The 13,037-nt window shown below is 42.4% G+C and overlaps 1 protein-coding gene across 1 annotated transcript; it reads left to right on the forward strand.

The window, feature by feature from the left end:
- The first annotated feature begins 9,505 nt into the window (after positions 1-9,505).
- On the forward strand, positions 9,506-12,742 carry LOC148128944 (uncharacterized). Its single transcript, XM_087947329.1, has 3 exons — positions 9,506-9,911; positions 11,655-11,898; positions 11,935-12,742. The coding sequence occupies exons 1-3, from the start codon at positions 9,506-9,508 to the stop codon at positions 12,740-12,742; spliced, it is 1,458 nt and encodes a 485-aa protein (XP_087803455.1).
- Positions 12,743-13,037: the final 295 nt, after the last annotated feature.

Genomic DNA, 13,037 nt, shown 5'->3' on the forward strand with positions numbered 1-13,037 from the left:
ATCCCGAAACACGTCATTTATCAGGTGCTGGAAGACTGCAGGGGCGTTGGTCAACCCAAACTGCATCACAATTTACTCAAAATGGCCGTATCGGCCATATTTCTCTACTAAATGCAGATTATAAAATCTTTGCTTCAATATTGGCAAAAAGAATTTAAAAATATTTAAATAATTTTATTCATCCTGATCAAAATGGATTTCTGCCAAAGAGACAAATTACAGACAATATGAGAATCTTGGACACCTTGGAATACTACGAGGCACACCCTGAAAAACAAATGGCTCTGATATTTCTAGATGCACAGAAGGCATTTGATAATGTGAAATGGCGATTAATGTTATTACTGTTGGAACAGATGGATTTTGCTAGAAAATTTATTCAAGCAATAGAAGCTATATACTATAAGCAAACGGCAAAGGTAATAATAGAGGGAGAACTGACAGACTCTATCAATATAAGAAAAGGAACAAGACAAGGGTGCCCACTATCACCTTTGTTGTTTGTGTTAACTTTGGAAGTGCTAAACAGAAATATTAAACATGAATATAAAAGGAATGAAAATAAAAAAGGAAGAATTTAAGCTGCAAGCATTTGCAGATGATCTGGTTTTCATCTTAGAAGACCCTCTAGAAACAGCATCAAAATTGATAGAAAAGATAGAGACATATGGAAAGGTGTCTGGTTTGAAAATAAATAAAGATAAGACAAAGATCTTGACAAAGAATATGCTATTTAGACAAAAGGAAGAACTGGCAGACATATTGAAAATTCAGGTCACGAATAAGATCAAGTACTTGGGGATATATTTAACAGCAAGATGTAGTACATTAAAAGAGAATAATTATATCAAACTTAAACAGCAGATAGCGCTAGATCTGGCGAAATGGGAAAATTTACAACTGTCACTAATAGGGAGAATTTCAACAATCAAGATGAATATATTACCCAGAATTTTATATTTGTTTCAAACAATTCCAATTAGGCTTGGAAAAGATTACTTTGAAGATTTAAATAAAATTGTGTTGAAATATATATGGCAAGGTAAGAAAGCGAGAATAAAGTTAAAACTTTTGCAAGATGCTAGAATTAGAGGAGGATTTGGTTTGCCTAACTGGGAGTTGTACTATCAAGCTACAAATCTGATGTGGGTTAAGGAATGGATAACACTAAGAAATACTAGATTGTTGACATTAGAAGGACATGATTTGTTGTTGGGGTGGCATGCTTTTCTATGGTATAAAGGAACTAAAACACAGGGGTATTTTAGAAGACATTATATACAGGAGTCTCTGTGGTAAAACTGGGAGAAGATTAAAAGACAATGTTATTTGAAAATTCCAGTCTGGTTATCAACTATTGAAGCATTTTCTTATCCTATAATATACCAAAAGGAACAAAGTTAGATATGGTGAAATATTGAATGAAAAGGGTGAACTTAAATCTATACAAAAACTAGAGGAACAAGGTATAAAGATGAATTGGTTTTCATATATGCAAATACATTCAAGATTCTAAAGATTCTAAAATGGAAGGTTTCTATGATAAATTGACTGATTTAGATTAGATTTTGACAAGTACTGATGAAAAGGTGATTTAAAAACTGTATGGATATTTATTAGAAATTAAATTAGAAGAAGAACAAGTTAAAGAAACTATGATTGCTTGGGGAAGAATTTTGGATATGGGATCGATTTAGAGAAATGGCAAAAATTGTGGTCTCAAAATTATAAAATGACAATGTCAACAGCATATAAAGAAAATTTGTATAAGATGTTTTACAGGTGGCATTTTCCCCAACAAGAATAGCAAGAATGTTCAAGAATAAATCCAAAAAATGTTGGAAATGTCATCAGACACCTGGCTCATATTACCATATGTGGTGGACTTGTGCGGATGCTAAAAAGTACTGGACTAAAATCCACATGTGGTTGGAAAAAATGACAAAGAAACATATAGACTTGAAACCAGAGATATTTTTATTGGGAATTTTACCTGAAATATATAGTAAAGACTTGAAATACCTGATTGTAAATATATTAACAGCAGCTAGGATTGTATTTGCTAAAAACTGGAAAAATGAGAAAATACCATCACAGGAGGAAATCATTAAGAAAATATTGGAATGTGCTGAAATGAGTAGATTGACATTTGAAATTAGAGAACAATTTTATAAAATTTGGGATCTTTTCTATTAATGGTTAGACGATAAAATACAGTAATGAAATATGTAGACTTTTAGAAAATAATAAATATATAAAGATGTACTTCTTTCTTATTATATCTACAAAATTATTTTAGGATAGATTTGGGATGATAATATGAACTGTTATAAAATAAACTAAGTAAATTATGATTATTTTGTAAAACATGAATGAATAAAAGTATAGTCAAATGATTGATTAATAATGATACTAAGGCACCGTATATACTCGAGTATAAGTCGACCCGAATATAAGCCGAGGCACCTAATTTTACACAAAAAACTGGGAAAACTTATTGACTCGAGTATAAGCCGAGGTGGGAAATGCAGCAGCTACTGGTAAATTTCAAAAATAAAAATAATTAATTTGGGAAACGATCTCACTATCATAAAAGGTTTAATTGATTCACTAACCCAAAAGAAGAAGATGATGATGACAGCGGGAGGCAGGAGTCACTCTCTTCCCCTCCCTCGGAGGCCCCTGAGTCAGGAGTCGCTACGCGCCGGCGCGCGCCCCAGTCCCACGTCGCCTCAGGAAGGGAAAGGCAAAAGGAAGAGCCGCGGCAGCGCTTTGCAACAGCAGCAGCGGCACTGGAGGCTCAGGCTCAGCGGCTCCTGGTTTTGCCCCACCCTTCCCAAGGCAACGCGGGACCGGGCCGCACTGGCGGCAGCAACTCCGACAGCCCCAGCCGGACACCTGAGCGGAGATGTAGGGAGAAGGCAAAAGCGACGGAAGATCCTTCAGGGAAACTGAGGGAGACTCACCCTTGGTCCAGATGAGCCCCCTTCCCCACCCCTAAGGAAGCAGAGGCAGCCAGCAAGGGCAGGCAAGCCCCACTTCACAGACTCTGTCCGTCCTCGCTCCCACCCAAAGCCACGAAGTCCCCCAATCGCGCAGCCCAGAATTGCCCTCCCCTCAGGGGCAGCAACGGCCCGGTTTTTCCCGAGACAAGAAGCTCCGCTGTGCAATGAAAGCGCCCTGGCTCTAGGCTCACGGGCTCAGAAAACAACGCGAGCCGAGGTGGCTTCGGCTCCGCTCGGCTTCTCCAACATCCGGCACCGCCCTGTTCTATGTGCCGGGTCCGGCAAGTCCGAGCAGCCAGCGCGTGGAGCAGGACGGCGCCGGAGATCGTTGGCTGCCTCTTTCGCAGCACGGGAGGCCTCCCCCGGCTGGCCAGCTGCTCTCCTCCTTCTCTGCCTGGGGAGGCTTCTTGTGCTGCAAAAGAGGCAGCTAATGATCCCCGGCTCCGCTTGGCTTCTCCAACATCCGGCACCGCCCTGTTCTATGTGCCGGGCCCGGCAAGTCCAAGCAGCCAGCGCGTGGAGCAGGACGGCACCGGAGATTGTTGGCTGCCTCTTTCGCAGCATGGGAGGCCTCCCCCGGCTGGCCAGCTGCTCTCCTCCTTCTCTGCCTGTTTGTTCTGTGAGACCGAGGAGGAGGAGACCAGCCGGCTGGTTGGGGGAGGCTTTCTGCGCCAAGGGAGGCGGCTGCTGGTGTCCGGCTTTGCTCCGCTTCTCCGATGGTCCGGCGCGGCCCTGTTCTTTACTTGGGCAGCTGGGCGCCCGCAACGGCGCCCACGGCAGCAACAGGCAGTTCCGCCCGGGCTCCGCTCATGTGTCCGGCTGGGGCTTTCGGGAGTTGCTGCCGCCGGTGCGGCCCCAGTGCCGTGTCGCCTCGGGAAGGGAAAGGCAAAAAGCGGTCACACAGAACAAACAGGCAGAGAAGGAGGAGAGCAGCTGGCCAGAAAAATGGGCTGGAAAAACTCGGCTTATACTCGAGTATATACGGTATTTAATTTTTGATTGAAAATACGAGATTATATGTAATGTAATTGTAATTGAGGACTATGAAATGGAAGCACAAAATAATTTGTAAAGCAACTGGCACACTGTATGTATACATATGGAAGATGGCTTGATGTTTTTATGTTTTGTTTATCTACGTTTGTTTTTAAAAATCAATAAAAAATTTTTTAACAATGGCCGTATCGGGTGCCAAATGCCATCTTCCATTCATCCCCCTCTCGCATCCGCACCAGGATGTAGGCCCCTCGAAGATCGAGCTTGGTGAAGATAGTGGCCTCCCTCAACCTCTCCAACAACTCCGGAATGAGCGGCAAGTTGTAGCTATTCCGCACCATGATGGCGTTTAGTCGACGGTAATCACAGCACAAAAGTAAGTCTCCCATCTTCTTCTTGACAAAGAGGACTGGGGCTGAGAGAGGGGATGATGAAGGCCGGATGACCCCTTGGGCCAAGTTTTTGTCCAAAAAGTCCTGTAGTGTGGCCAGCTCGGGCTCGGACATGGAGTACAAACATCTCTTTGGCAGTGGTACATTGAGCAGAAGGTCCACTGGGCAATCATAGGGCCGATGCGGGGGTAACCGGTCCACCTCCTTCTCACTGAACACATCCATGAAGTCCATCAGTTCAGGAGGTATGGAGATGGCAGAGGTGGTGATGTCCTGACCAGCACAGGTGGGGTGGAAGTGGTCCACGCACTGCAGACTCGGAAAAGAAATGGCGTTCCACGACCATACCACCTGAGGATCATGAATCCTAAGCCAAGCATGCCGAGGACTAATGGGAAATGGAGGTCCATGGTGACATAAAAGCAGATCACCTCTTCATGTTCTCCAATGACTAGGCACAAAGGCTGGGTGGTGAATTTAATGGGTCCTGCAATAAGTTCCCGCCCATCAATAGTCTTGACCCTCATCGGAGGTTCCACCAGAACCAAGAGGACATCAAAATGGGCCGCAAAGGCCTGGTCCATAAAGTTAGTCATGGCCCCTGAGTCCACCAGTGCATTTACTGGAATCCCTTTCGACTGGTTAGCCAATAAAACCCGAGTGTCCAAAATCAGATGCTGAGGGGGCCCAGAGTCAACCTCCACTAATTCAGGTGGGTGTTTGATATGTGCCCAGTCTAGGGTTTTTTCCCAGGTCAGGCCTGCCCTGTTTCCCAACTGATCACGCCGAGATTCAGGCACAGGCTTGAGCGCCCCACTTTGCTTTAGAGCAGGGGTCCCCAACCACCGGTCCGCAGACCGGTACCGGTCCGTGGAACAAGTCCTACCGGGCCGCTGGTTTGCTGGGCGCCTCCATCTTTTTTGATGAAAAAGTGCTTCCGGTGAGCTTTTCGGGTAGAAAGCTCACGGAAGCACTTTTTCATCAAAAAGATGGCGGATTAGCGCTTCCGGTGAGCTTTTCCGGGTAGAAAGCCATTTCTATACGGAAAAGCTCACAGCGCTGGCGCCGCCATCTTTTGATGAAAAAGTACTTCCGTGAGGTCACCGGAAGCACGTTTCATCAAAAGATGGCGGCGCCCAGCTGATGCCGGCAACCGGGCCGCGGCGCCCAGCTGATGCCGGTACCGGGCCGCGGCATAAAAAAGGTTGGGGATCACTGCTTTAGAGGACAAGAAATAGCGAAATGTCCTGCCCCCCCACAATACAAGCACAAAACCCCTTGGTGTCTCCGCGTTCGCTCCTGGGCCGTCAGGTGAGGTCTGACCACTCCTAATCCATTGGCTCCTCGGCCATTGCCATGACACGTTGGGTGACCCAGGGCGCTGTTAGCACAGGGCGCTGTGGTACAGATGCAGATGGCTGCTCCTGGAAGGTGTGACGGTTCTTTCGCTGTTGGAGATGTGCGTCAATGCGCAAGCATTGCACCACCAGAGCGTTGAGAGTTGGGGCCACTTCCACTCGAACTAACTTGTCCTGCAGCTCATCTGCCAGGCCATCCTGAAAGGTGTCGATTAACGCTGCATCATTCCAGTTGGAGTTCAGGCACAAAAGCCGAAATTCAGAAATAAACTCTTGCTGGGCGCCTCCTTGGCGAAGGTCCTTAAGATGCCTGGCTGCCATCTACATTCGTATGGGGTCTTCATACATGTGGCGCATGTGTTGCCAAAAACCCTGGTAATTAGTTAATAACAGGCTGTTCTTGAGCAACAAAGGTGTGGCCCATCTGGCGGCCGAGCCAGAAAGGAGGCTTATCACAAACCCCACCCGAGCCCGGTCATCTGGGAAATTCTCTGGCCTCATAGCCATAAATAACTGGCACTATCCCATGAAAGCCGGGAACATCTCAGGCTGCCCAGAAAACTTATCTGGCACAGCCACCGGGCATTTCCGACGGGGAGGGGGAGGAGGAGCTGCATGAACATGCAGCAAAGCAAGTTGGGCTGTTAATTGAGCCACTTGCTGTTGTAGAGTTTGATTTTCATCTTGCAGCTGTTGTTGAAACTGCTGCTGGTGGTCCATCTTAGGTAAAAGATGGTTTAAGTCAGGTACGGGACAAAAATGTTCTGTCTCGCCTTTCCTCTTTTCCAAAAGATGAAAGAGAACAAACTCACACAAACACAAGCAGGCAAGCTGGCTCGGACTTCACAGGGTTAATTCTTTGGAACTGATAATAGTCTTGGCATTCCAACACGTCCTGCCTGCCAAGTCCGAACTGATAGTAAATAAAATTTTCCTCACAGAAAATCACAAGGCAGTCCACAAAGAAAATCTGAAGTAAGGTTAAACTTTGTCCCATACAAAGTTTCAGGAGAACACACACCCACTTTTATCCCCGGTGGAGTGAGTCAATGACTCAGCTCACTTTCTGACCCTCCCACGCCTCCTACGTTGGAAGTATCTAGGCAACGTTTCGATGAAGTCTCATTCATCATTTTCAGGCTTGTGTCTTCAGCTTTGTGCTTCTCAGAGTAATGTGAGCTTGCAGCTGCTTCTTCCTTTTAACTGCTAGTGGGGGTGTGACTTGATTGGGTGGGGGCTTGGCTGTGTTCTGATTGGCTGGGGGTGTGTTCTCATTGGTTGGGGTTTGGCTGTGTTCTGATTGGTTGGGGGTTGGCTGTGTTCTGATTGGCTGGGGGTGTGTTCTGTTCAGGTGGGGTCTTGGTTGTGCTCAGGTTAGTCTTAGTTGCTGGGGGATTTGAGCTGGTGAGGTGCGTGCGCAGTGGGGTATTAACTAGGCACATGCTTAGGGCACCAGGCTCAAAGGCAGAACACAAAATTGAGAATATGGCTTCATTTGTACAGTATATACAAAGGAGGCACCAAGATTTGTCAGTGCTTCGGGCACCAGTGAGCCTTAATCCGCCACTGCGCAAACTTGCATGCATGGTAGAGCTGAGCTGGGGTGACAGCTCGCATGCCCACAGAGAGGGATCTGTATGCCACCTCTGGCATGCATGACATAGGTTCGCCATCAGGGCTCTAGGGGAAAAGGAGATCTTGTGCAATTTTAATATGGACAGAGAATAGCAAATTATTGGCAAATAATCTATTTCCTTCTTGCTGATCTAAAAGGGAATCTTCATCTCTCCTAAGCATATTATCCAGCCTGGAAATTGATTCTCCTTCTTTTTAGAGCATTTGGGTGGTGAAGCTCCCAAATGCAAGCTACCAATAGAAGATAGCACTTTTCCAAGAAAAGACTAATTGCCTATTTATAATGAATGATGATTGAAAAGACATTTTTATTTTTATATTCTTCTAATAAATGACATTAATAGAAAATAGAAATATACTTGGCCCTGTATATTTTTTTCAGAGACAGCATATATTTTCAATAAAACAGATAACAGCTTTCTATAATAAATACCCAATATTTTCCCCACCCCTACACCGAGATCACTGCAAATTGAGGGAATGAACTGCTAAGAATAGTGGAAACTATTAAGCAGAAAAGAAGGAGCATGAGATGCAAATACTGGCAAATACTGCTATTGAAAAGTATGGATGGCCTTGAGATTAGGCTTGGTAAAGTCAATTGGGGTGAAATCCCCTCTTTTGTAACAGCTTTTCTCCCTTTCCAGTTACTTTTCGTTTCCTTTCTCCAGTTTTTCCCTCAACTTTCTCTCCAGTCCAGCTCCCAATCCCGCCCTGTTGTCCTTTTTTTCGTGTCAGGACTAAGAAAGAATTATATGGGGTTGCTAGGTCTGTATGCTTGTGTTTGTGTGTGAGAGAGAAGTTTCTCTATGTAAGAATTGTCAGGGGATATAGATAGAGATCAGCCAATGCTTAAATGGCAACAATCTATTATGCAGGCAAGTAATTTAAAAGTCATTAAGTTAAGTCCTTAATTATTTTTGTGCTGGCTCTTCCTTTTCTTCAAAGGTAGATTCTGGGGAGGATATGTGTATCGGCAGTAGTTATAGCAAAATGATAAGAACGTGGTTATTTAATCATCCCAAAGCCACCAGCAAACATTTACTAGTTAGGACATTTGATAAAAGGGGGTTTCTGTTTGCCATGGCACTTAAATGTACATACCATCATCATGTTCCCTCTTCCACTCAAACATCCCCTAGTCTTTATCATCCCCAGGTGTGATAAATATGAACCAGAAGGGAGTGCTTTTCAGTTTAACTGGTTTTTTTTTAAGTTTTCCTTTGGAAATCAGGCTGATGTTCCAGATTGTACTCAGACATTTAAATTACTTTGGAGTCACTTTTGTTGTTATTGCTCTTCCTGAGTTGTCATTTTAATATTCTCAAGGTTGATTTTATGTTTTAGATTTACCATGACTATTGTAAATTGCCCCACAGATGGTACTCATCATATAAACTCCAAGGATTTGATTGTTTGCAATGTGACACAAATACAATAAATATATTTTGGGTGAAGGAAGATAGTTGGATGTTGCACAGGAATTTCTGTTGATCATTTATCTGCTCTTTCTTCTGTGGATGATTATCTTATGTGCACTATCACACACATTCTGCCCACAGTTGGAATTCAGTCATGAAGGGCTCAAGGTTGCCTCAGCTTTCCATCCTTTTGAAGTCGGTAAAATGAGGACCCAGACACTTAGGGACAATATGCTGACATTGTAAACAATGAGTGCTGTGAAGCACTACAGGGAGGTACATAAGTTGAAGTCCTAGTACTTTTCTTCCTCAACTGCTTTTTTCTAGCTATAAGTAATGTGCAGTAATTTGTTTTAATAGCTGGAGAATGATAGCTAGGCCCCAAAGTCTAATTTTCCAGTAGAAATAAATGGTCTTCCCTGCTGTGACTCTGACCCAAAAACATTAATCACAAATATCTGAGTGATCTCATAAAATCAACTTATTATCTATAAAAGACACCACTATCTATATTGTTGCCATGGTTCTCAGAATTCTATGATGTCAGGAATCATGGTAAAATGATGTCACAGCAATGGCATTCTCCTGCAGCCTCCACATGGCAAAACATGTGGTTGCTTGGTAACCACATAGAATTTCTTCAATTGTTGCTGCAATATTCCAAGCATCCTTCACTTGGGAAAAGCGAGTAAGAGGGGATGGGCATCATGAGATGTGTTGCCCCCTCTGCAACCCAAATTTTCCTGGTTGGAATTCTATTGTTGTATATTGAAAGGTTGGATGGATTCATACTTAAATGTCCACCCTCAAACATTAATTGTAGAACGAATACCAATTCTCCCAGTTATGACAATGTGCGTATTAGGAAGACAATTGGTAATTTAATTGAATTTCTTAGGTCATCAATTTTAAAATTATGGAGTAGATTAACTCAATCAAATCCTCATGAATATTTGGATGAAATGGGATCCCACGAAAATATGCTGAAAAAACTGTACAAATCATCCAATGAATTACAAGTGGAACCCAAAACAAAAACAACCAAAAATGAAGAGACTCGGGAGTTGGAAGTTCAAAAGGATTTAACTACAGAAATTTCAAAAATGTCAGAAAACAAAGAGAAAACTCATGAGTTGGAGATCCAAAAGGAAGCGGCCACAGAAATTTCAGATTCTTCTGGTTACATCAGCCTGAGGACTCCAGAATGGTTAAAGAGCCATCAAAGGACAACACAAGAAGATCATGAGCTGGGGAAAAAGCAAACAGGAGAAGAATTATTTCTTAGCTTCCTAATGAAAAGGCGACAACCTGCAGAAAGCATACAAAAACTTAAAGGAGAGCAAATAAAACCTGGCTCACACACAATGATCCAACAGTGGTGGAAGCCTGCACGACGACAAGCAGGTCAGAAAGTTAAGAAGTGGCCACAAGTAACACCTAAAGAAAAAATCACAAACAAAAAAGAGAAATCTCATGAGTTGGAGATCCAAAAGGAAGCGGCCACAGAAATTTCAGATCCTTCTGGTTACATCAGCCTGAGGACTCCAGAATGGTTAAAGAGCCATCAAAGGACAACACAAGAAGATCATGAGCTGGGGAAAAAGCAAACAGGAGAAGAATTATTTCTTAGCTTCCTAATGAAAAGGCGACAACCTGCAGAAAGCATACAAAAACTTAAAGGAGAGCAAATAAAACCTGGCTCACACACAATGATCCAACAGTGGTGGAAGCCTGCACGACGACAAGCAGGTCAGAAAGTTAAGAAGTGGCCACAACTAACACCTAAAGAAAAAATCACAAACAAAAAAGAGAAATCTCATAAGTTGGAGATCCAAAAGGAAGCGGCCACAGAAATTTTAAATCCTTCTGGTTACATCAGCCTGAGGACTCCAGAATGGTTAAAGAGCCATCAAAGAACAACACAAGAAGATCATGAGCTGGGGAAAAAGCAAACAGGAGAAGAATTATTTCTTAGCTTCCTAATGAAAAGGCAACAACTTGCAGAAAGCATACAAAAACTTAAAGGAGAGCAAATAAAACCTGGCTCACACACAATGATTCAACAATGGTGGGAGCCTGCACGACAACAAGCAGGTCAGAAAGTTAAGAAGTGGCCACAAGTAATACCTAAAGAAAAAATCACAAACAAAAAAGAGAAATCTAATGAGTTGGAGATCCAAAAGGAAGTGGCCAAACAAATTTCTGAAGTGAAAATAAGAGGAAAAAAAGAGAAAAATCTTGAGATTCAAAAGGCGGCACCTACACAAATCTCAGATGCTGAGAAGGTTAAAGAGTGGCCAAAGGCTATTTTCAAGGAAAAATTAATAGAAAACAAAGAGAAAAGTCATGAGATGCAGATTCAAAAGAAAGTGCCTACAGAAATTTCGGAAGCTGAGAAGATTAAGAAGTGGCCAAAGGGGACTCCAAAGATAAAAATAAGAAAAAACAAACCAAAAAATCTAGAGTTGGAAATTCAAAAAGATGTACCTACATTAACTTCAGATATTGAGAATGTTACGCATTGGCCGAAGTCGTTTCTGAAGGAAAAAATAGGAGACAACAAAGAAAAAATTCATGAGTTGGAGATTCAAAAGGAAGTGTCTATAGAAATTTCACAAGCTGAAAAATTTAAGGGATGTCCGAAGGTGAATCTCAAGGAAAAAATAAATGAAAACAAAGAGAAAAGTCATGAGCTGGGGATTCAAAAGGAACTGCCTAAAAAAATTTCAGAAGCTCTGAGGGTTGAAAGTTGGCTAAAGGGAACTCTGAAAGAAATAATAAGAGAAAACAGAGTGAGAACTCATGAGTTGGGGATTCAAAAGAAACTGCCTACAGATATTTCAGAATATCTGAAGGTTAAGAGCTGGCCAAAGTCGACTGTCAAGGAAAAAGTAAAAGAAAACCAAGAGAAAACTCATAAGATGGAGATACAAAAGGAACTGCCTACAGAAACTTCAGAAATTCAGAAGGTTATGAGGTGGCCAAAGCTGACTCTGAAGGAAAAAATAAGACAAAACAAAGAGGAAACTCATGAGCTGGGGATTCAAAAAGAAGTGTCGACAGACATTTCTGAACCTCAGAAGGTTAAGAGGTGGATGAAGGTGGCTCTGAAAGAAAAAATAAGGAGAAATAAAGAAAAAACTCGTAAGTTGTGGATTCAAGAGGAAGTGCCTACAAAAATTTCAGAAGCTCTGAAAGTGAAGAGGTGGCTGAAGCATCTGTTCACTCCTCAAAGGTCTGTTCACTCCTTATGGAAACGCTCCATAGTATATCTTCCAACTCAGCTGCCTCCTTTGACTTCCTCAGCAAGGCCCAGCCATGTAAATCACGATGAAATCAGCGAGCACATGAAAGAGAAAAATACTCAGAATGAACAAGTTGCAGAGAATTCCATAGAGAAGGAATTTGAGAAGGAACAGGAATCAAGAAAAGAAAACCCTCTCAAACATTTAATAATTGAAGGAAGCAACTCCAGAATACCTACTGAGGAGTCTGAAATTTTCAATGAACTGGTGCCTGATAAAACATTGTCCAATGAAACACATTGGGAGTATCAGGAACAAACCACCTCTGCTCCCCCGATTTCTGATTTTTCTTCAAGCAATGATAACTATTTTCTTCAGGGTGATGTCTTTGAAGCTGAGGTACAGAAACAGTTGGCACATCTGATCCTTAATGAGCCAATGAGAAACCTAATTGCCCACTTGATCCGTATGATAAAAGTGGACTGCAGAGAACTGACTATCCAGAAGCCTTGTGGTTTTTTCATTGCTAGAATAGGCCTTGCAATGAAACTCCTCAATAAGAAAAATATCATTCAGGAAGCTTCTGATCTGAAGAAATCCTACTTGTTGCTCACTAAAAATGAAACTAATACGACTATAGCAAGCTCCAGAAAAATGGAGAAACCTTCTTATGAGGTAAAAGCAACCTAGATAAATTATCATAATAGGAGTAATATAAGATTTGGTTACCTAGATGTGTCTCTTTATTTTCCAAGACACCAAATTAATGTAAATTAATTGCACATTCATTTCTATAAAGACAATTACTGTTTTTGAGTAAAAGCCTTGTTGGATAATTTATAGTAATATGCATGTGCCAGGCCCACTTCTTTGCCTGATTCCCATCTCTATATACAAGGATAATCAAGATGTGTGTGTGTGTATATATATATGTGTGTGTGTGTGTGAGAGAGAGAGAGAGAGAGAGAGTGACATATAGCACAAA

Source organism: Notechis scutatus, chromosome Z (assembly GCF_049901735.1).
Source record: "Notechis scutatus isolate UNSWTSFEM ecotype Mainland chromosome Z, rNotScu1.2, whole genome shotgun sequence".
NCBI classification, from domain to species: domain Eukaryota; kingdom Metazoa; phylum Chordata; class Lepidosauria; order Squamata; family Elapidae; genus Notechis; species Notechis scutatus.